The 23,066-nt window shown below is 38.4% G+C and overlaps 1 protein-coding gene across 1 annotated transcript in view; it reads right to left on the reverse strand.

Moving 5' to 3' along the window:
• Nucleotides 1-6,451: 6,451 nt before the first annotated feature.
• The window catches only part of LOC132499096 (pregnancy zone protein-like), a 40,774-nt gene continuing 24,159 nt past the window's right edge, over nt 6,452-23,066 (reverse strand). The window contains exons 17-35 of the mRNA XM_060113441.1: nt 21,994-22,093; nt 19,100-19,262; nt 18,484-18,712; nt 17,853-17,979; nt 17,529-17,650; nt 17,260-17,311; nt 14,935-15,018; nt 14,224-14,400; nt 13,849-13,936; nt 12,094-12,250; nt 11,616-11,690; nt 11,155-11,332; nt 10,493-10,716; nt 9,393-9,611; nt 9,092-9,222; nt 8,632-8,722; nt 8,029-8,097; nt 7,294-7,396; nt 6,452-6,504 (exon numbers count right to left, since the gene is read on the reverse strand). Coding sequence (XP_059969424.1) covers nt 6,452-6,504; nt 7,294-7,396; nt 8,029-8,097; nt 8,632-8,722; nt 9,092-9,222; nt 9,393-9,611; nt 10,493-10,716; nt 11,155-11,332; nt 11,616-11,690; nt 12,094-12,250; nt 13,849-13,936; nt 14,224-14,400; nt 14,935-15,018; nt 17,260-17,311; nt 17,529-17,650; nt 17,853-17,979; nt 18,484-18,712; nt 19,100-19,262; nt 21,994-22,093 — 2,442 coding nt within the window. The remainder of the gene's footprint in view (nt 6,505-7,293; nt 7,397-8,028; nt 8,098-8,631; nt 8,723-9,091; nt 9,223-9,392; nt 9,612-10,492; nt 10,717-11,154; nt 11,333-11,615; nt 11,691-12,093; nt 12,251-13,848; nt 13,937-14,223; nt 14,401-14,934; nt 15,019-17,259; nt 17,312-17,528; nt 17,651-17,852; nt 17,980-18,483; nt 18,713-19,099; nt 19,263-21,993; nt 22,094-23,066) is intronic.

Here is a 23,066-nt window from a genome sequence, read left to right on the forward strand (position 1 = left end):
TTGGTACATGACTCTTTTTGAATTATGGTTTTCTCAGGGTATATGCCCAGTAGTAGTGGGATTGCTGGGTCGTATGTTAGTTCTATTTTTCGTTTTTTAAGGAACCTCCATACTGTTCTCCATACTGCCCGTGTCAATTACATTCCCACCAACAGTGCAAGAGGGTTCCCTTTTCTCCACACCCTCTCCAGCATTTATTGTTTGTAGATTTTTTGATGGTGGCCATTCTCACAGGTGTAAGATGATATCTCATTGTAGTTTTGATTTGCATTTCTCTAATGATTAGTGATGTTGAGCATCCTTTCATGTGTTTGTTGGCCATCTGTATATCTTCTTGGAGAAATGTCTCTTTAGATCTTCTGCCCATTTTTGGGTTGGGCTGTTTGGTTTTTTGATATTGAGCTGCATGAGCTACTTGTAAATTTTGGAGATTAATCCTTTGTCAGTTGCCTCATTTGCAAATATTTTCTCCCATTCTAAGTGTTGTCTTTTCGTCTTGTTTATGGTTTCCTTTGCTGTGCAAAAGCTTTGAAGTTTCATTAGGTCCCATTTGTTTATTTTTGTTTTTGTTCCCATTTCTCTAGGAGGTGGGTCAAAAAAGATCTTGCTGTGATTTATGTCATAGAGTGTTCTGTCTATGTTTTCCTCTAAGAGTTTGATAGTGTCTGCCCTTACATTTAAGTCTTTAATACATTTTGAGTTTATTTTTGTGTATGGTGTTAGGGAGTGTTCTAATTTCATTCCTTTACATGTAGCTGTCCAGTTTTCCCAGCATCACTTATTGAAGATGCTGTCTTTTCTCCATTATACATTTTTGCCTCCTTTGTCAAAGATAAGGTGATCATATGTGCATTGGTTTATCTCTGGGCTTTCTATCCTGTTCCATTGATCTATATTTCTGTTTCTGTGCCAGTACCATACTCTCTTGATTAATATAGCTTTGTAGTGTAGTCTGAAGTCTGGGAGCCTGATTCCTCCAGCTCCATTTTTCTTTCTCAAGATTGCTTTGGCTATTCGGTGTCTTTTGTGTTTCCATACAGATTGTGAAATTTTTTTTCTAGTTCTGTGGAAAATGCCAGTGGTAGTTTGTTAGGGATTGCATTGAATCTGTAGATTGCTTTGGGTAGTAGAGTCATTTTCACAATGTTGATTCTTCCAGTCAAGGAACATGGTATATCTCTCCATCTATTTTATCATCTTTAATTTCTTTCAACAGTGTCTTATAATTTTCTGCATACAGGTCTTTAGTCTCCTTAGGTAGGTTTATTCCTAGATATTTTATTCTTTTTGTTGCAATGGTAAATGGGAGTGTTTTCTTGATTTCATTTTCAGATTTTTCATCATTAGTGTACAGGAATGCCAGAGATTTCTGTGCATTAATTTTGTATCCTGCTACTTTACCAAATTCATTGATTAGCTCTAGTAGTTTTCTGGTAGCATCTTTAGGATTCTCTATGTATAGTATCATGTCATCTGCAAACAGTGACAGCTTTACTTCTTCTTTTCCAATTTGGATTCCTTTTATTTCCTTTTCTTCTCTGATTGCTGTGGCTAAAACTTCCAAAACTAAGTTGAATAAGAGTGGTGAGAGTGGACAGCCTTGTCTTGTTCCTGATCTTAGTGGAAATGGTTTCAGTTTTTCACCATTGAGGATGATATTGGCTGTGGGTTTGTCATATATGGCCTTTATTATGTTGAGGTGAGTTCCCTCTATGCCTGCTTTCTGGAGGGTTTTTATCATAAATGCGTGTTGAATTTTGTCGAAAGCTTTCTCTGCCTCTATTGAAATGATCATATGGTTTTTCTCCTTCAATTTTTTAATATGGTGTATCACATTGATTGATTTGCGTATATTGAAGAAACCTTGCATTCCTGGGGTAAACCCCACTTGATCATGGTGTAGGGTCCTTTTAATGTGCTGTTGGATTCTGTTTACTAGTATTTTGTTTAGGATTTTTACATCTATGTTCATCAGTGATATTGGCCTGTAGTTTTCTTTCTTTGTGATATCTTTGTCTGGTTTTGGTATCAGGATGATGGCGGCCTTGTAGAATGAGTTTGGGAGTGTTCCCCCCTCTGCACTATTTTGGAAGAGTTTGAGAAGGATAGGTGTTAGCTCTTCTCTAAATGTTTGATAGAATTCGCTTGTGAAGCCATCTGGTCCTGGGCTTTTGTTTGTTGGAAGATTTTAAATCACAGTTTCAATTCCAGTGCTTGTGATTGGTCTGTTCATATTTTCTATTTCTTCCTGGTTCAATCTCAGAAGGTTGTGTATTTCTAAGAATTTGTCCATTTCTTCCAGGTTGTCCATTTTACTGGCATACAGTTGCTTGTAGTAATCTCTCATGATCCTTTGTTTTTCTGCAGTGTCAGTTGTTATTTCTCCTTTTCCATTTCTAATTCTATTGATTTGAGTCTTCTCCCTTTTTTTCTTGATGAGTCTGGCTAATGGTTCATCAATTTTGTTTATCTTCTCAAAGAACCCAGCTTTTAGTTTTATTGATCTTTGCTATCGTTTCCTTCATTTCTTTTTCATTTATTTCTGATCTGATCTTTATGATTTCTTTCCTTCTGCTAACTTTGGGGTTTTTTTTGTTCTTCTTTCTCTAATTGCTTTGGATGTAAGGTTAGGTTGTTTATTTGAGACGTTTCTTCTTTCTTAAGGTAGGATTGTATTGCTATAAACTTCCCTCTTAGAACTGCTTTTGCTGCATCCCATAGGTTTTGGGTCATCGTGTTTTCATTGCCATTTGTTTCTAGGTACTTTTTGATTCTCTCTTTGATTTCTTCAGTGATCTCTTAGTTATTAAGTAGTGTATTGTTTAGCCTCCATGTGTTTGTATCTTTTACAGACTTTTTCCTGTAACTGATATCTAGTCTCATAGTGTTGTGGTTGGAAAAGATACTTGATATGATTTCAATTTTCTTAAATTTACCAAGGCTTAAATTTATTAGTATTCAATGAATTTCCAAACAATGCTCAATCTGACTATGGGGATAATTCACATCATAAAAAGAGTTCAAAATTTTACCTGGAATAAATAATAAGCTTAGTATTGCAAAGAAAAGGTGAAAACAGAGAAATGAGAATGGACCAGCCAGAGTAATTATTAAAATATTTTATTAAACCACAGTAATTCAAATATTTTAGTACATGTGAAAGAATAGACTAGCTAACCAATGAAATAGAATAAATCACTTAGAAACAAGGCTTAAAACATATGCTAATTTAATTTGTGATAAAGGAGTCACGTTTTATTAGCAGGGAAATATTGAATTGGTTCATAAATGATAATGGGACTATTAGAAAGCTACATACATGAGAAAAAAATGTCAGTTTAGATACTCACTCACTCACCAAACAATAGACAACAAAATAATTTAAGATGTAATTAAATGTAAAACTTTGAACCAGGACTTTTGCTTCTACACCTGCATGATTTCTTCACCACAAAGATCTCTCTAATGCTATCCCTTTGTAAGTCACATCCTTCCCCACTTGCTCTAGCCTCCATAACCCCGGGAAACCACTAATTTATTTTCCATTTCTCTGATTTTGCCATTTCAAGAATGTTATATGAAAGGAATCACACAGTATGACCTTTTGAAATTGTCTTTCTTTTCACTCTGTAATGTTTTGGAGATCCATCCAAGTTGTTGCCTGTATCAGTACTTTGTCCCTCTTTATTACTTAGTAGTATTCCATAGCATGAATTTACCACAGGTAGTTTAACCTTTCACCTACTGATGGACGTTTTGGTTGTTTCCAATATTTGGAAATATTATTTTCTTTTCCCCACCTTCCTGTGGCTTACTTGAACATTTTTTGAAATTTCATTTTGATTTATCTATAGTTTTTTTGCTTATACGTCTTTGCTGATTTTTCAGTGTTATAAAAAACACTGTGGGCAATTAGGAACCAAGATGGCAGAGTAGAAGGATGTGCTCTCACTCCCTCTTGTGAGAACACCAGAATCACAACTAGCTGCTGGACAGTCATCAACAGGAAGACACTGGAACTCACCAAAAAAGATACCCCATATCCAAAGACAAAGGAGAAGCCACAATGAGACAGTAGGAGGGGTGCAATCACAGTAAAATCAAATCCTATAACTGCTGGATGGGTGACTCACAGACTGGAGAACACTTATACCACAGAATTCCACCCACTGGAGTGAAGGTTCTGAACCCCACGTCAGGTTCCCAAGCTGGGGGTTCAACAATGGGAGGAGGAATTCCCAGAGAATCAGACTTTGAAGGCTAGCGGGATTTGATTGCAGGACTTTGACAGGACTGGGGGAAACAGAGACTCCACTCTTGGAGGGCACACACAAAGTAGTGTGTGCATTGGGACCCAGGGGAAGGAGCAGTGACCCCAGGGGAGACTGAACCAGACCTACCTGCTAGTGTTGGAGGGTCTTCTGCAGAGGCAGGTGGTGGCTGTGACTCACCATGGGGATAAGGACACTGGCAGCAGAAGTTCTGGGAAGTACTCCTTGGTGTGAGCCCTCCCAGAGTCCACCATTAGCCCCACCAAAGAGCCCAGGTAGACTCCAGTGTTGGGTTGCCTCAGGCCAACAACCAACAGGGAGGGAACCCAGCCCCACCCGTCAGCAGTCAAGCAGATTAAAGTTTTACTGAGCTCTGCCCATCAGAACAACAGTCAGCTCTACCCACCACCAGTCCCTCCCATCATGAAACTTGCACAAGCCTCTTAAATAGCCACATACACCAGAGGGCAGACAGCAGAAGCAAGGAGGACTACAATCCTGCAGACTGTGGAACAAAAACCACATTCACAGAAAGATAGACAAGATGAAAAGGCAGAGGGCTATGTACCAGATGAAGGAACAATATAAAACCCCAGAAAAACAACTAAATGAAGTGGAGATAGGCAACCTTCCAGAAAAAGAATTCAGAATAATGATAGTGAAGATGATCCAGGACCTCAGAAAAAGAATGGAGGCAAAGATCGAGAAGATGCAAGAAATGTTTAGCAAAGACCTAGGAGAATTAAAGAACAAACAAACAGAGATGAACAATATAATAACTGAAGTGAAAACTACACTAGAAGTAATCAATAGCAGAATAACTGAGGCAGAAGACCGGATAAGTGACCTGGAAGACAGAATGGTGGAATACATTGCCATGGAACAGAATAAAGAAAAAAGAATGAAAAGAACTGAAGACAGCCTAAGAGACCTCTGGGACAACATTAAATGCAACAACATTTGCATTATAGGGGTCCCAGAAGGAGAAGAGACAGATAAAGGACCCAAGAAAATATTTGAAGAGATTATAGTCGAAAACTTCCCTAACATGGAAAAGGAAATAGCCACCCAAGTCCAGGAAGCACAGAGAGTCCCATACAGGAATAGACCCAAGGAGACACACAGTAATCAAACTGACAAAAATTAAAGACAAAGAAAAATTATTGAAAGGAGCAAGGGAAAGACGACAAATAACATACAAGGGAACTCCCATAAGGTTAACAGCTGATTTCTCAGCAGAAACTCTACAAGCCAGAAGGGAGTGGCATGATATACTTAAAGTGATGAAAGGGAAGAACCTACAACCAAGAAAAAACACTGTGGAGAATGGATATGTATTTCAGAAGGGAAATATAACATTGATAAAGAACAAAAAAAAAGATAGATCTGTAAATGTCATAAATTTATTTGACAAGCAAATTTCATGTACTTCCAATTCCCATCCCTTCTTTCTCCTACTATCTTCTCTCCTGATAAATCTTTGTTCTTCATTTCTGGAGAAGTTCATCTGATGAAGTTTGTAAGTTTCCATCTTCAAGCATTTCCATGTTCAGATTCTAAACAGTAGAAGAAAAGTTAGAAATATTAGGGAAATTTTGTGATCTAATAAAGGAATAATTTTTCATATTTTAATTATAAATATTTGAACTTAATAAGTTTAATTATTTTTAATGATAAGGTTGTTCTCAGTTTTTTCATGTTTTAAAGTGGAAAGTGGAAGGTCTCACAGCAAGTGTTGTATTGCCAATGATGAACACTGTCAATCAGCCTAAAGGAAGGTCTTGTAGATCACATCTCTTGTGCTGTGTTATATGGATAATTTATAGTGAACAGTTTCCTGACTTTAACCAGTATAAGTTTAGAAACATCCCAGAAAGGCCATGGGTAATAAATATATCACCACTGAGTATAGAAACATAAACTAAATATTAGATGATTTCCCTTTTATATGTGGCAAATTCCTGGATTCATCTTCAAACAAGTCAACCCAGACACCAGTAATTATATTTTACTTGCATTTTTTTCTACTGTGAAATTCTATAATACATTTGAGATAGTTCAATTCATAAATGATTTACCAAGGAGTTTTATAATATGGTAAAGATATGCTCAAGAAGCAGCTTTACACAGAAAACACATATTTTATTTATTTTCTTTTTATTGGCATTAGATTTTACTGTTTATACTTTACCAGCACTGCAGGGAACACTGTACTCTTCAATGGTGAATTCCTCTGAAATGCAAAAATGATGAGTCAGAGTGAAGACATTCAGTAATAGGCACATGAATGGTTAATTGTAAATAAAGTGTGTAAGCTACGAAAGAAAGTATAAAGCACAGTTACAGAGCCAATAAAAGGACTTACTTCTGTACTAAGCCTTTTGGGATCGGTTAGTGAGGAGTAAGAGAAAATTGGGCTTGGACCTAAAGTTGAGGGGCAGATTTCACAAATGGATAACTGTCTTTCTATAGGACACTCTATAGCCCTTTTTCACAACTATGTTTTTCTTATTGGAGTTGTACGTTCCTCTCTGAACCTTTTCTTTTCTAAGAAAGAGTAAAGTTTGAACACTACCAGCATGCTAAGATGCTGGTAAGTTTCTAGTTCAAAGTCATGAGCAAATGGAAGAATTTCCTGACATATTATACAAAGTTTCCCAAAATTTGTGAAACTATCTGAGGCCCAAATCAAAAATAGATCAAATTTTGGGTCTCATATCACACATTTTTAGTTATTGCCACCCTTCTTTTCTTTCTGGAATAATTCAGCCCAGAAAAAACAACGTCATAGGGGAATTTAGAAAAAATTGATCTCCTTATTGCTTTATGATCAATTTATAAGAATGATTCTAATACTTGTTTGGGGCATAAGACAGATTAATTTACAGGAATATGATTATCCTGTGATCATAAACTCTTTCTTCCAGTGAAAGACTGTGGAGTTTTCTTTCAGTTAAGGTGACCTTGTCCTAGTTAGTCATCTTTTCCCTTTCAAGGCTCAGCATGTCTGAATCCCACTCACCTGTCTCATAATAATCATAGGCCTTTACGGTAGCTGGTTTTAAATTGTTTATTGGGATGTCTTGTTCCACTGAGAAGGAGAAACTCACGCTTTGATGGGTTAGCTGGAGAGACAGGAAAACTGAATTGGAATCAAAGATTAACTCAGTTACTCTTTTTTTTTTTTTTGCGGTATGCGGGCCTCTCACTGTTGTGGCCTCCCCCGTTGCGGAGCACAGGCTCCGGACGCACAGGCTCCGGACGCGCAGGCTCAGCGGCCATGGCTCACGGGCCCAGCCGCTCCGCGGCATATGGGATCCTCCCAGACCGGGGCACGAACCCGTATCCCCTGCATCGGCAGGCGGACTCTCAACCACTTGCGCCACCAGGGAGGCCCTCAGTTACTCTTTTCTTAAGATAGTATCAAACCCTGTACTTATGCTGTCCTCCGTACCAAAACCTATGGAAAGAACGAGAGGTTTTAAGACTTGCATAATACACTCAATGACAGATAAAAGAAGGGCAAAAAGATGATTCTGTGGACAGTCAAATGTAGTAAATTGAGCTTTGTTGACCTGGCCCAGCTTCGTTTCCCTCTGTAGCTATTTTCTTTCTCCACAATTCATAAATGCTATACCCCAGGGAGTTTTATAATATGATAAGTTGTGTAGGTGAAATACACTCCTTGGAACCTGGGTTGGTTTGTTAGAATCTGTAGTGGTTCTCCCAGATCTAGCAGAATCACAGAGAATCTTACCTCTTCAAAGTAAATCAGGACATGGTTGGTGCTCAATTCAGTCCTTTGAATCTGAGGCCTTTGTTGGAGCTGTTGACCAAGAGGAAAGACCAAAGATATGGGATGAGGAACTTTCAGGCTGAGGCAGTTTTCAGGTATTTATGTTCCAAATGGCTTCTCAGAGACATCCAAACACTAATTTTGGTTTCTTCAAGAATAATAGTAATAATAATAAAAGTAATATTTATTAAACCCTCCTTATCTATCTATCTATCTATCATCTATTTAGAGAGGGAATTATCTTCCAACTATATAAAAAAAAGGAGAATATATGTATATGCTTACATATGATATAGTCTCCCTTTTTCTTTTTGTACATAGTTGGAAGATAATTCAATGCACTATCCTAGAAGTCTCAGGGCCTGCTAGAACATTATTAACCATGTTTATGATTTATATCTTATAGTTGAGGCCACATAGCTAGGATGCCCACTTTTAAAATGATGGAAACACACACCAGAGAAATAAGTTTGAGGGAATAAACCTCTTGGAGAACTGAATCAACAAAATAAAATTGACAGCATTTGCCATGACTTTGCTATCTGTAAGAAACTTAGGGTTTACCTTTTTTACTGATGCTTTCACAGGTATGAAGCCTGATACCATCTTCACATCAACAATGACCATGTTGGAGCTGGGTCGTTCCCCAGTATAACTATGAAGTCAAGGCATAGGGACAAGGCAGTCAAACAAAATTCTTTGGAATTCATTCAAGACAGAAGTCTCTCCTCTTTTATTTCTACTGTTCCTTATCCCTGGCTACCACTCAGCTTTGCAATCTATTCTATTTTCTTCTGCTATAGTTGTTTGGAAAACTCATTATGAATGCATACTCTGCAGGTATGGTAACATCATATTCTCAATGTTAAGGCTTTTCAGTAAGAGTGAAGAAAATTTTCTTTTAAATAACTATTGCAAGAATTTCTTGTTTATTATGTATGACCTTGGACAGTGAAGATCCCCTGCACAAGAAAATCTATTTCACCATATTCTACAAAATGTCTCATAGTGGTTTAGGAGTTACCTAATGTTGATGAGAATCTGGACTTCCCTGTGAGCATTGACTCCATCACAATTCTTGGGGAGAGTATCAACTTTCAGAGTAAAGGGAGATTTTCCTTCTTTCTTGGGCAGGATATTATATCTCAGGGATGTCTAAAACAAATTGGGAAAAAATCCTTTATTTTTGCACTCAAATAGTCTATCTCTTCTACGTGATTTATACTCCCCTTAGGACATGTTTCTTTTTATATTTTGAAGTTCAAATCGAATTCTTGAGACTTGTTCTCCCATTTGTGGCATCCCCTGAACCCTGGCAGTCTCACCTGGAGGTACACACATCCCGACCCTGACACTGCCATGCTGTACTCCCCTGGAACCTCTGGCAAAGCGACCTCCTGCAGCAATAGGCGATTGCCTTCATCTACTTGGAATTCTTCAGAGAAGGTCTCTGAAGACTTGATGGTGACTGTAGCTGCCTTCTCCCTTTTAGTGAAAGTTGCTGCTCCATACTTGGAGAGCGCTTGGAGAGCTACCACTGTATCCTGAAAAAAGATGGGTTCAGAAAGCACAGGAGAGGAAGGTAACAAAATCATACCAGATGTAAACCGTATCAACACTGTTCTCAGAGTTATTTAGTCATAAACACAGTTCATTAACTGGATTTCAAGTCAGTTCAGACCTGCTATTAATCATGAACTATTCTAGGAACTTTGGGGGAAATGAAGTTTCCTTGTTCAAGTAGTTACAATGTACATGTGGGAATGAGACTCAAATATTTGATGTAAAGTAGAGGATATTTCAATAATTATAAATTTATATAACAACATTTGTTGGAAAAATTCAGAGAATGGAGAAGAAATTGGAGCTAGCATAATAAGAAAATGCTGTGAAGAAGGTGAGAAATAAGATTATCTCTGAATAATGAGAAAGGTTTATAAAGACAGAAGAGAGGCATCAGGCAGTATCAGGGAGGGAAATGTTGTTGTAGTAAAGACATGGAAAAGAGTGAGACAATTCCAGAAAAAGAGAAGGGATCAGCCTTTTGGCCATGCCATGCAGCGTGAGGGATCTTAGTTCCTTGACCAGGGATCGAAGCTGCACCCCCTGCAGTGGAAGCGTGGAGTCTTAACCACTGGACCACCAGGGATGTCCCCGAGGGAAGTAATCTTATGAAAACATTGCTTTAGGAAGGTTGATCGACTTTATGGATGAGGATCCACTAAAGAGAGAAAATATGAGAGATTGTGCAGAGGACAGAGAAATAATCCATATATAAAATAATGAGGCTGGAACCTTTCTGGTGATGGAGGAATAGACAAAGTATAAATTAGAAACATTATTCAATTATTCAACTCCTAGAATGTGGTTGTGTCTACTTGGGTATTAGTATATTTATTTTTCTTCCTAGAGTCTCTTCACAGACCTGAGTGGAGGAGAAGCCCCCACTGGGGTTTTGTTGCTTGATGATCCATTTCACAATCTTTGTAGCCACCGACAGGTCTTCTGAAGATGGGGCAGGCTGGGCAGTAAGATAGGCAAGGAGAGTGTAAGCTGTCATCTCCACTTCAACAGAAGGAGCCCGGGGTTGATAATAGAGTGCATTAACTTCTTGAGGTTTCCCAGGACGTTGCCAGTGGATTGAGTCCTCTTTGAGATAAAAAGGGATACAATCTTAAGCTTAGAGAACATTTTGAAAACCTAATTCATGAATGATCATTATAATTAAAGCTCACCTAGTGAATGGACATACATGAAGTGAAAGTATTAAGTAATCACCAATCAAGCTAATCTTTGCCATGAAAGTAAATTGAGGTTCTAGCAAATCACACTGTGTCTTTGTGTCTGTTACATACTTGTGTGATATTAGAAGCTGGGCTGTTTAAAGTCTATAATGTGTGAATTGATAAAATGATCCATGTCCCCTAGAGAACTTAAGTGTTAGGTCAATAATAAATCATCATCTTCTTCTTGTAATAATATAATGGATAGAATATAATATAAGCATGATATGTGTGAAGTTAATAGGTCCTCTCCCTTTGATCACTGGTGATTTTTGGAAGTCACTTTTGCAGTAGCAGCTCTTACCTTCTTTTACAGCCTCTTTGTCTAGTGATTCAAGCAGCTCACTTCGTTTGGCCTGGTTTCCTGCTAGAGCAAACGCATAGGCCAATAATGCCTTGGTATAGACAAGACTTCCTTGGGCCTCTGAAGTAGATTCCCAGGCCCTTTCCAGGCAGAACAGAGCACTGCGGACAACTTGGTGCTATAAAGAAGATGGACCTTAAGATAGAACCAGGCTAATGAACTGTCTCCAGGGTAACCCCAGATTAAATGCCCCGATGTGCCTGTGCAGCATCACAGTCTGACCAGAGGGTAATTTTCTTTGCAGCTTTTCCCAAAGGATCTGTCATCCTTTATGCTCTAGTGAAATATACTAATATTAAATAACATGAAAATCAGAACTCATTTTCCTCAGAGATTCATAGTTCCATGAGTTTTATTCCTTACATTTGTGAGGGAGGTCCAGGGAGTGTGGTAGTACATACAGTGACAGGCAGTGGCATCTCCAGCAGAGCAATGGTGATGTAGGCAGAGAGCGTCACCTCATCGTCTACCCCACCCTGTAAGGATCAGAGGCAGAGACACTCAAACACTCCATTATCCATCAGCCAGAATCAGCTAACTCTAATTTTCCCCTTGGCCATCTTTACTAGAAAGCATCTTTCCTTGGACAGTATGATTGATTTTTCCCCTTCCTCCTTCACCCTAAAATTCTTAAATCTGTCCCAAATCACTTTCCCTCACTTTTATTAATGTATTGGAGCTTTTTGGGCATGCTATTTTCTTTCAATACAAATAACTAATTTATTGCTAGGTTTCAGAAGCTTTAGAGTCTACTTTAGAGACTACTTTAGAGCTTTAGAGTCTCAGAGCTATGTCACCAGGACTTGAGGAATCAATAGGAGCATCGTAGCTCCTACATGTCTCTGTCCTCAGGGCCCAGAACAAATTTAAAGGCATCACCTTAATAGCATTGTTTAACAATGATCCAGAGCGCTGGAAACAACCATTTTCCTTTTGCTTCTGTGAGAGCCAGGTAAGGGAGTTCATGATGTGCGAGTCCTCCACAAAGATGTATGACTGGGCTTGAGCGAAGGACTTGAATACAAATGCAGTGAGCCTGTCCAGCAAGGAAGAGATGGAGACCTGAGGACCATCTCACTTTTAAATCTCACTGTGTGCAATTGGCTCCAGGTAGCTTCACAATTCCGTGGAGAAAATTGGTGGCAAAATGATACTTGAATACTGAATATACTCTTATTTGTCCAGCAAACTTCTGAATCTGTTTTAAAATCTCTCAACTTGTTGGGTTTCTCCAGAGTCAATACTTTTCACTTTTTTTCTCATAAAATGTCTGTGAAATGTGTAAAATGTAGTTCCTTCCCACCACCAAAATTGCCATTTTCTGACTGATTTTACTACATCACAGTCTCTTTCTGTCCTTCCCCTCCTCTCCTCCCTTAATGTAGAAGCTTCTTCCTCTATCATTTCACATTATGACATTTTCTGCCTTCTATTTCCGTTTTGGGGGGTATCCTTACTTTACTGCTATTTACTATACTGTCAGAACAGTGAGCTTTCATAGATGAAATGGTGAGATCCTCCACTAGTGATGACACACATAGGAGTTTTTAAAGGATAATAAAATGGACAGAAGACCTAAATGGACATTTCTCCAAAGAAGATATACTGATTGACAACAAACACATGAAAGAATGCTCAACATCATTAATCATTAGAGAAATGCAAATCAAAACTACAATGAGTTATCACCTCATACCGGTCAGAATGGCCATCATTAAAAAATCTATAAACAATAAATGCTGGAGAGGGTGTAGAGAAAAGGAAACCCTCTTGCACTATTGGTGGGAATGTAAATTGATAAGCCACTATGGAGAACAGTACGGAGGTTCCTTAAAAAGCTAAAAATAGCACTACCATACAATGCAGCTCTCCCACTACTGGGCATATACCCTGAGAAAACCATAATTCAAAGACAATCATGTACCACATTTTTCATTGCAGCTCTATTTACAACAGCTAGGACATGGAAGCCACCTAAGTGCCCATCGACAGATAAATGCATAAAGAAGATGTGGCACATATATACAATGGAATATTACTCAGCCATAAAAAGAAACGAAATTGAGTTATTTGTAGTGAGGTGGATGGACCTAGGGTCTGTCATACAGAATGAAGTAAGTCAGAAAGAGAAAAACAGATACTGTATGCTAACATATATATATATGGAATCTTTTTTTTAAAAAAAGGCTCTGAAGAACCTAGGGGCAGGACAGGAATAAAGACGCAGACGTAGAGAATGGACCTGAGGACACAGGGGGTGGGAAGGGTAAGCTGGGATGAAGTGAGAGAGTGGCATGGACATACATACACTACCAAATGTAAAATAGATAACTAGTGGGAAGCAACCACATAGCACAGGGAGATCAGCCCGGTACTTTGTGACCATCTAGAGGGGTAGGATAAGGAGGGTGGGAGGGAGACTCAAGAGGGAGGAGATATGGGTATATATGTACATGTATAGTTGATTCACTTTGTTATAAAGCAGAAACTAACACACCACTGTAAAGCAATTATACTCCAATAAAAAAAACAAACAAATTTCTATGCATGAACTCCAGGTATCAGAGAATAGCTATTTCCAGAATTCTGAAATACTGTGGATCTACAGAGAGCATATGGAAATAATTATCTTACCAAGTGTTTCCCTGACTTCTACTATGATGATCCCCAAAGGTGCTGTAAGAACCATCGCTGTGCTTATAATTCAACTGTCTTTGGTAACCTGAAGAGGAAGTTTGCATAGATTTATGAAATAGCAGAGACATTGGAGAATGAATCAGGGTTTTCCTCAAAACTTGTTGAGGCATCACAGGGAAACTACTATGTTACTATGAAGTCTCCAAGACTTGATGATACCATCGAATTTCCTGGTTGTATAGTGGGACAACTTGTTGGATATCACAGCAACAATAATTATTAAATCTTAATCAAAGGGATGTTGACTTGAGTTCACTGGAGGAGATATTTAGGGAATCAGTTAATGTTTTTCCTTTTGGGGTAATCTCTCACCACTGATGAGGTAGCTGATGGCTTTGGACTTGATCTTCTCTGTCAGCAGTCCTGTCTCATTCAGATAGTTCAGAACATAGATGTTAGGGGCAAAAAGGACCATATTCTGCTCTCCACAACCATAGGGCATCTGGAGAAGATTCTGAAGATTTTGCATTGCAGAGCCTAGTATATCACCTGGGGAATGAAAGATATAAAAATAAAATCAGAGGAACTCAGAGCTGATTTACGTTGGGATAGGAAGATAGATTACTAACTAAGTGAGAAGTCAAATCATATATAAAGGGGAGGAAAAGAAAGCATAAGAGGTGAAGGAAAACAAGAAATAGAAAGGAAAGAGAAATGCAGGAACAATAAAGTAGATAGATCAAGGATAGAAAAAATAGGAAAAAATCTGAATGGTAGGATACATCTTTCTGATGAGCCACAAATCTGGTTAAAAACAATTATTTTTAAATCTATTAGGAAGTATCACTACCTAGCCAGTCTCTTGAAGATGAGGGCACAAAGAGATGGCCCTTTTTACTTTTTACAGTGTATCAAGGTATAAGATGTAGCACAACAGCTATTAAACAGTGCAGTCCTTAGCTTGGTGCTCTTTCTCTCAATCCAACGCCTAGACTCAGGGACTTAATTAGTAAGGGATGGTGAGGCCCCATGCACTAGAATTACGGGGATGGACAACTGCTTCTTTCAGGCTGGGAGACTCACCCAAAACTGAAAGTGTTGCCCTGGGAGAGCCTTCAACCACATTTGAAGGAAGTTTTAGTGACAACTTTTCAGGTTCTCCAGTTTCTAATGAAACAAGACAAATATATATATATAAGGGAGGGAAAAATGAGAGAAACGTTCTAGATTTATTTGAATTTTTTCATCTATATGATCAAGATCCAACATCTCATTTCTCTTGGTCATTATATAATCTCTCTGATGCAACCCAAGTTTCTCCTAAAGCCACAATTCATCTCACAGTGAAGTTCATATTAATCATATATATTTGTGTTAAACTTCTATAGATTTCCTTATAAGTGTATACCTTATGTTATATTTCTTTCTTTCTCTTCATTGTTTATGTTAATTTCTACTATAGCTGGTGGTTGTAAAAAAATCATATTCACTGCATAAATATGTATTAAGTGCGTGCTATGTACCCGATTCTGTTTTAAGTGCAATGATATAACAATTTTCAAAAGAAATTTCCCGACATCCTAGAGTTTTCATTTTGATGGGAGTAATAAAATAACAAATAAATATTATGTGTGATAGATACCGGTAAATTCTATAGAAAAAAATAAAGCAGAGTAAGTGCTTATATGGGTGAGCTAGTGAGGCAAGGCAAATCAGGAAGTGCAGGGTGTGGGGAGAAGGTTCCCAATGATAAAGCTCATTGATTAAAAAATCATAGGTGACTGACACGAAGTAAGTCAGGGAGTAAAATTTATAGATACCTAGGGGAAGAGACTCACAGGAAGAAGGAACAAAATGTGAAAAGACTCCAGAGATGAGAGCATGCTGGGTGTGTTCTAAAATCAGATTAGGAGAACAGTGTGATTAGCATTAGATGAGTAGGAGCAGGGTGAGTAGGGGAGAGGGTAACAGGATATGAGGTCATGAGGATAGAAAGGCTTTGTAGGTGATGCTGGAGACGTAGTCTTTAACTTTGAGGGATATGGGAAACTCGTGGAAGATTTTGAGCAGAGGAGGGGCATGATCTGAAATATGCTTTAAATGATCCCTCTTGTTGTATAGGAACAGGGGGAGATGACCAGGAGTCCAGTTAGGAGGTGACTGAGTTGGTCCAAGAGAGGAAGGTCTAGAGTAAGAGTGGACATGATGAGAAGTGGACAGATTTCAGATATATTTAAAGGTTCAACCAGCTAGATTTGGGGATGGATTGGGTGTGGAGTAGAAGAGAAAGGACATAATAATGGGCGACTCCAAAATTTTTTATCTCCAGCAAGTAGAAGAGTGGAATTTCCATCATCTGAGATGGAGAAAATTGGAGGAGGAGCAGGCTCATGGGGACTAAGCAGAGGTTCAGTTTTGAACATGCTAGTTTTGAGATACCTCTTAGACCTCCAGGCTTAGAAATGCAGATGATAAGTGAGCAGTTGAATACATGAGTCTGAGTTCAGGAAAGGGGTGTGGACCAAAGATGTACATTTTGTGGTCTCTGGTACAAAGTTGTTATTGAAGTTCTGTGACTAGATGAGATTATCAGAGGATACTTATATAGAGAAGAGAAGAGATCTGTAGACTAAGAGCTGTTCTGTAGATGATTTTAGATACTGCAGAGTTGAATATTTTATTATTTTATTTTATTTTTTTATTTTTTGCGGTACGCAGGCCTCTCACTGCTGTGGCCTCTCCCGTTGTGGAGCACAGGCTCCGGACGCGCAGGCTCAGCGGCCATGGCTCACGGGCCTAGCCGCTCCGCGGCATGTGGGATCCTCCCGAATCGGGGCACGAACCCATGTCCCCTGCAGCAGCAGGCGGACTCTCAACCACTGCACCACCAGGGAAGCCCTCAGAGTTGAATATTTTAATAGTAATTTTTTAATGACTGTGTGAATATTTAAATGGTAGTTTTAAGTGTAATAGAAAAAGATTGATTTTCTATATATGTTAATGACCTAAAGTTCTCCTTAAAATAACTTGTTTAAATAAAAACATGAGTACACTTCAACTATTAACAGAATAAACAATAGTACTAGTGCCACAAAGATATTTCAGTAGTTTGAAAATTGTGTTGGAAGAAGTTTGGGAAGCACAGGTGTATTGGAAAGAATCCTGTCCTATAGTCATCAGCTTTAGTCTTCATTATTAGCCAAGAGCTTTTAGGTGAGTCTCTTAACTTCTCTATGTCTTTATCAGGAAAAGATTGTTCTCGATAAAATGTCCTTTGATTTGCACATGGGATATTATACTTGTTTCCTTTTTTCCCCCCAGAAGAAACATGCCCCAAAGGGCATTTCACAACTATATACTTTGGCAAGTGGCTTAACAAAGGAATTTTATCTATTTTTTGACACTTACCTGAAGCACAAAGAAGCGTGTTGAAAGTTTCCTCCTTTTCTATTCCTTCAGGCTTTGTATTGAAAGAAAAAAATCAAAAAGAAAAGTGATAGTGAATGTAGATAGTGATAGAGAAAAAGCAATCACTTTAGGAGAGAAACTGTTAGTGAAAACTTGAGTTGTGGACATATTCATATTCTTGGGAATGAAATGTCACTGTTGCATACCTATTAGATAATGTGATTTACATAATAAGGCCTCTGAGACTCAGAGAAAGTAGACCCGCCTACCTCAACAAATAAGGGCTTGACTACGGTGTCCTTCTGTCCAAGGGCTGGGACCTGGGGCACCTCATTGTCACACAGTTCCTGAGACTGCAGGGCTTCTGCAGTAGCTGTGAAATTCACCTTTCCTGGGGAATAAAATTCTTAAGGAGTTAAACAGTGATTCTATATTGAATGGTTTCTTCTTTTTAAGCCTCTCCAATATTTATAATGGTTTTCTTTCAATCGATCATTGTCAAAGGAGGAGAAAGAAACATGCGTCTGAGTGAGAATGGAAAGCAAATCATTACACCATAAGAAGTAGGATTCGTGAACAGCTTTACCACTCACCCAGTGACTTTGGGGTAACAGTCCAGGACACAGTTTTCTGCTTATTTCCACAGACACAGTGAGATTCTTCATTCTTCTCTACTGGGATGGCCAGGAAGGCAGGAGAGACCTCCAGCTGCACGCTGACCTGTCCCCCATTCCCACCCACAAATTTGAGAAAGAACACAGGCAAAAGGTCAGTAACGGGGGGAAGAAGCTTAAAGGGACAATGCATACTAACTGAGAGGCTTTGAGAAACTGTTCAAACAAGGTAAATCCTGTCAAATATTTTGTAGTTTAGATGTTTGCCGTAAGGACTTTGAAAAACTGACAGGAATCAGGATAAATACTCAGGATTTAGGATTGTGCCAACACAAGGAAGAGATATTTTCTTTAGTTAGAGTGAAAAAATAATCAGGGGAAAGTAATATCTGAATTTAGGAATACACAAATAATGCAGAGTCCTGAATAAATATAACCTTACCACCTCAGACCTGTTGGGGAGCTTTGTTCTTAGTACTTATTCCATTCTAAAATTAGGCTACATCATGTTCAATTATGACTTACTAGGAGATTACCTGGGAAATCTAGGTAATGAATGGTGATTTTGTTCCTTCCTTCTACTTTTGCTTACGTCGAGAAGTGCCCTTACCCGAATGCAATGGGACACATAGCTGAATGCAGTGGCTTTGAGTGTGAAGGCTTCTCCTCGAACCACAGAGTAGGGAAGAGTGAGTTCCAGGAAGAAGGGCTGGAAGGCTGCAAGAGAGATGGTGGGGGAGAGGCCAAGCCCTGCTGTTCCAGACAAGCAGAGTGCGCCAGCCTTCCACTCCGTGATGGTGTCAGGGATCTTCACTGCCAACTCATGTTTACCCGATACGCTAGGGAGGGGAAAAAGAGGAGGCGAGTCAATGAGTTCCCTCTTTAGCAAGCACCACAGCTGATCCTAGAGCATGAAAACTTAGTGTGCTAAATGTTAAACTTGATATAAGGTTTGGTGTTCGTAATGAGGTCTCTGAAAGTTTTTTTTTTTTCTTTTTAGGGTCGACGGTAGCTTCCTACTTTCTGTTATTTTAAGTATCTCAGGACCAAATTAGAAAAAGAAAATTGCATTGTTTAGCTATGAGATAAATGAACTGTGAATCTAAATAACTACCAGAAAAGAACGGAGCAGAACAGAAAGGATCAGGAACCAATGATCACACCAGAATTATAGAGGAGGATTCAAATCCTTTTATGAACTCAATTCTGGGCAACACACAACTTACTCGAGTGCCACCAAGTGCCAGATCCAGGTCTCAGGGAAATACTTCCGGACTGTCTCTTTCACTTCCACAGCTGGAGAGTCTCCTCTCCCTGCCATTGGATAAACTATCCCTGAATTTCCACGTGCTAGAACAGAGCCTACTGGACCTATTGGACCCGCTTGACCTGTCGAGAGAAAACACGCAGGGCCCAACATAAGCCTCAGTTTTATCCTTAATTTCTTACAGCTGCCTTATTTATCAAGTAGAATAAGGTCATATGCTCAGGGAATATTTATTATTAGAACAATTTAACCTACCGGCTTCTTACGTTGTTCACTCATCTATGTGTCCTATTGGAAGGCTAAATCCTATTGCTTCATCAGATGGTTTAAAGGTAACTGTATTTTTCTCTAGAAGTGAAAACAAATGTAGCTCTCCCTAAGCTGAGCTTTCAACTGGTGAAGGCAAAAATGAAGAGTAATTTAAAACAACAAATACTGCTTATACCCTGACGGGATGATCACGTGTTCTCCATTTGCAGTGAGAATCAAACAAGAGGAATTGATAGTAGCTACAGCAAGAGGAATTCAGGAATTGTTTTTAACAGTTAATAAGATACAAAGACATAAACAATAATATAGTAAAGTATGGGTTATAGACAACAGAGACTCAATAAAGGACAGAAAATAAACTTTAGATTGGCTGGAAAAGACTTTACAAAGCAGAACTTAAGAAGACCATGAAAGGATGAGAATCAGAGGGGAATGAAGAAGGCATTCCAAGGAAACAGCTACACATGTATGTACACAGAGGTCAGAAGCAATGCTCCAAAGGGATAACAAAAAAACCCCTCAGGAGTAGAATGTCTATCTCAGGGCGGGGTGGGGGCATTTAACGTAGCTGAGTAAGTAGTAGGTGTAATTATATAATAAAACACCATGAAGGTTAGGACAAATAAATTAGATCTGTTAAGGAGGCAGGAGTTAGGTTGATTTTAAAAAGTGATAAAAGCAACTATACTCTAATAAAAATTAATTTTTAAAAAAAGTGACCTGCCAGAGATCAGAAGACATATAAAGATAGTATGTATAAATATATAAATAGAGACATACATAAAATAATAGCATTGAACATGCTCTTTTAAAACCTTAAATATGGTGACCTATGAATTCTGGAAGTAGCGATTATGTCTGAGAAATAAGTGACACGACAGAAGCAATGTTGAAGGGTGATGCGCCTTTCACGGTATAGAGGCTGGATTGAAGTGGAGAAAGACAGAAGGCAAGGAAGGTAAATTATGGTGGCTTTTTAGTACTTTGGTTATGAAACAATGAAGGACAGGGCTAAGGTGATGTAACTGAACAGGAAAAGGAAAGAATGGATAGGTGATGAATACCAAATGTAAAATTTGTCTAGAGTGTTACAGAATATCTGTGATAAGAATGTAATGATGGTACTTTGTTTTCAGGTTTTTCTGGATCATTCCATCTACATGTTTTCACTTAAGATTGAAAATAAAATAATACACTTGGTATTAAGAGGGATGTGAAAATAAAGTAATAATAATGTTTTTTAGTTTTTTTAACCAAAAAACACTGTTATATGGAATCATGATTATGTTTTTTAAAATTTATGCTCATGATACCTCAGTGACTTTGGTGTTGTCATTCTGACTTTCAACTGAGCCTCAAAAATGTTCAATGAGTCTGCAAATTTTTTTTTTTTGCCACACCACGTGGCATGTGGGATCCTTAGTTCCCCAACCAGGGATCGAACCTGTGCCCCCTTCAGTGGAAGCACAGAGTCTTAATCACTGGACAGCCAGGAAAGTCCCTGAGTCTGCAAATTTTCAAAGTTATATGTGTCATACCAGATAAAGGTATGATGAAAACTTGTTTTTTTTTTTTACTACACGAAGTTGTTTCTGTGGAGGGAATATTCTTATTCATTCCTCTGCTTTCATAACTTTACTCTTTGTCTTCCTAGGCAAATAATTCCTTCTGTATTAAATGTGTTTAATTTATTTAAAAAAAACACTTTATACCACCAAACTTCTTATTACAAAATGGATTAGTAGCCATCCCAGCATGCCTCTAGACACTTCTCTAGGCCTGTTAGCAGCAGAAAAGAAAATAGTCAGAGCTAGAATCTTTTCAACTTTTCCTCTTTTCTAGGTATACTTGAGACACACAAAGAGACTAAGTATATTCACCAAAAGCTGAATTATTCTATTTTGTTCAATATGTCAAAATCCCTTTGATTTCCATAAAAGAATATGACAGAGGCAAACAATATCTATATAATCCTTCATATTTCTCAGCATCCCTTGTAGGTAGGGCAATGAGATATATGCCACTCCCACTGCTGGCCATAAAAGTCACGTGCAAATCTATTCCTTCTTCCCCGTGGTAGTAACCTTGAAAGGCACATTGGAGATGGAGTCACAAGATGAAAGCCCAATGAACCTCCCTGACAATAACTGGTCAAGAGGTGTTCTGAACAGCTACTGGACTCACAAGCAGTGTTTGTGAAAGGAAAAAATAAACTGTTATATGCTTAGCCTCTGAGACATGGGGGTTTGTTTGTTACTGCAATATAATTTATCTTATCCTAACTAATTTAGGTATCGAAGCCACAGTGGGTAAAGAGGATTTAAAGTACCAAGACTATTGAAGACTATGACAAAAAAGTATTTGATTTGGATGAGAGACAGAGAGAGAGAGAGGGAAAGAAATAATAATGGCTTAAAAATTATTTTTTCTGGGGAAAAATATTATATGAAGAAAATTTACCAAGACGTTGCTACAGAGTTACAACATTCAGTACTTTAAAAAATGGCTTTTTATCCCAACCCAACACAGCAAAGCATCACTTTTCTTCTATTATTTTAGCAGATAAATAATTCTCACCCTTACCTCCTGCATAGGTTATAGGTGCTCCTGGATGTGGCCAAAACAGCTGACAAAAATGTGGCTTGTGGATTTTTGAGTTGGTAAAAATATTTAATCCTACAGACTGGAGGAAAAATAATTATTAAAGCATACTGGCAATCCAGTCTGGAGACTAGAATATTTCCTTACGTTTGTATTATACTTTTACTATTATTATACATATAGCTCATAGGATCATCATGAAAATTCCACACAATGGAGAAGAGAGGTATTTTATAAGTATGAAAATGGGGTCACAGAAAGTCCAGATCATCCAGTTAGTGAATGGGAGTTGGGATTAGGATCCACTTCTGATTCCTATTTCTGAATTTTGTCTCCTATGTGCTGATGCCTCTTTAATTATCTTTTGCCTTCAAGAAACTTGAGTATTTTAATTTTGGATGTTTTTCTTTCCTACTTTTCCCCCCCAAAACCAAACATTAACTTTGTGGCAGAGAGTAATTTTTTGTTTCTTTTCAGTTGAATTTGTAGGGTTGCATATTGGAGATTTTTCTTTTTTTTTTTAAATAGATTTATTTATTTATTTTTGGCTGCCTTGGGTCTTCGTTGCTGTGCACAGGCTTTCTCTAGTTGCAGAGAGTGTAGACTACTCTTCGTTGCGGTGCGCGGGCTTCTCATTGCAGTGGCTTCTCTTGTTTTGGAGCACAAGCTCTAGGCATGCAGGCTTCAGTAGTTGTGGCTCTCAGGCTCTAGAGTGCAGGCTCAGTAGTTGTGGCACATGGGCTTAGTTGCTCCGTGGGATGTGGTATCTTCCCCTACCAGGGCTCGAACCCGTGTCTGCTGTGTTGACAGGTGGATTCTTAACCACTGTGCCACCAGGGAAGTCCTGGGGATTTTTCTTCACAGTCAGTACACTTTGTTTTGTTTATGTTTTATTGGAAAATATTCCTTTGCCTGAATATCTATGTTCAACTCATCCCTTTTGTGATTTATCCTTTCCTTTCTTCTTTCTCACTGTCTTTTAAGTGTCCTGAATCTCTGCATGCAAAACACAATCGCACATGTCCACAGTAGCCTGATTCCTAGAGCCCCCCTGT

This window comes from Mesoplodon densirostris, chromosome 11, assembly GCF_025265405.1.
Source record: "Mesoplodon densirostris isolate mMesDen1 chromosome 11, mMesDen1 primary haplotype, whole genome shotgun sequence".
Lineage (NCBI taxonomy): Eukaryota > Metazoa > Chordata > Mammalia > Artiodactyla > Ziphiidae > Mesoplodon > Mesoplodon densirostris.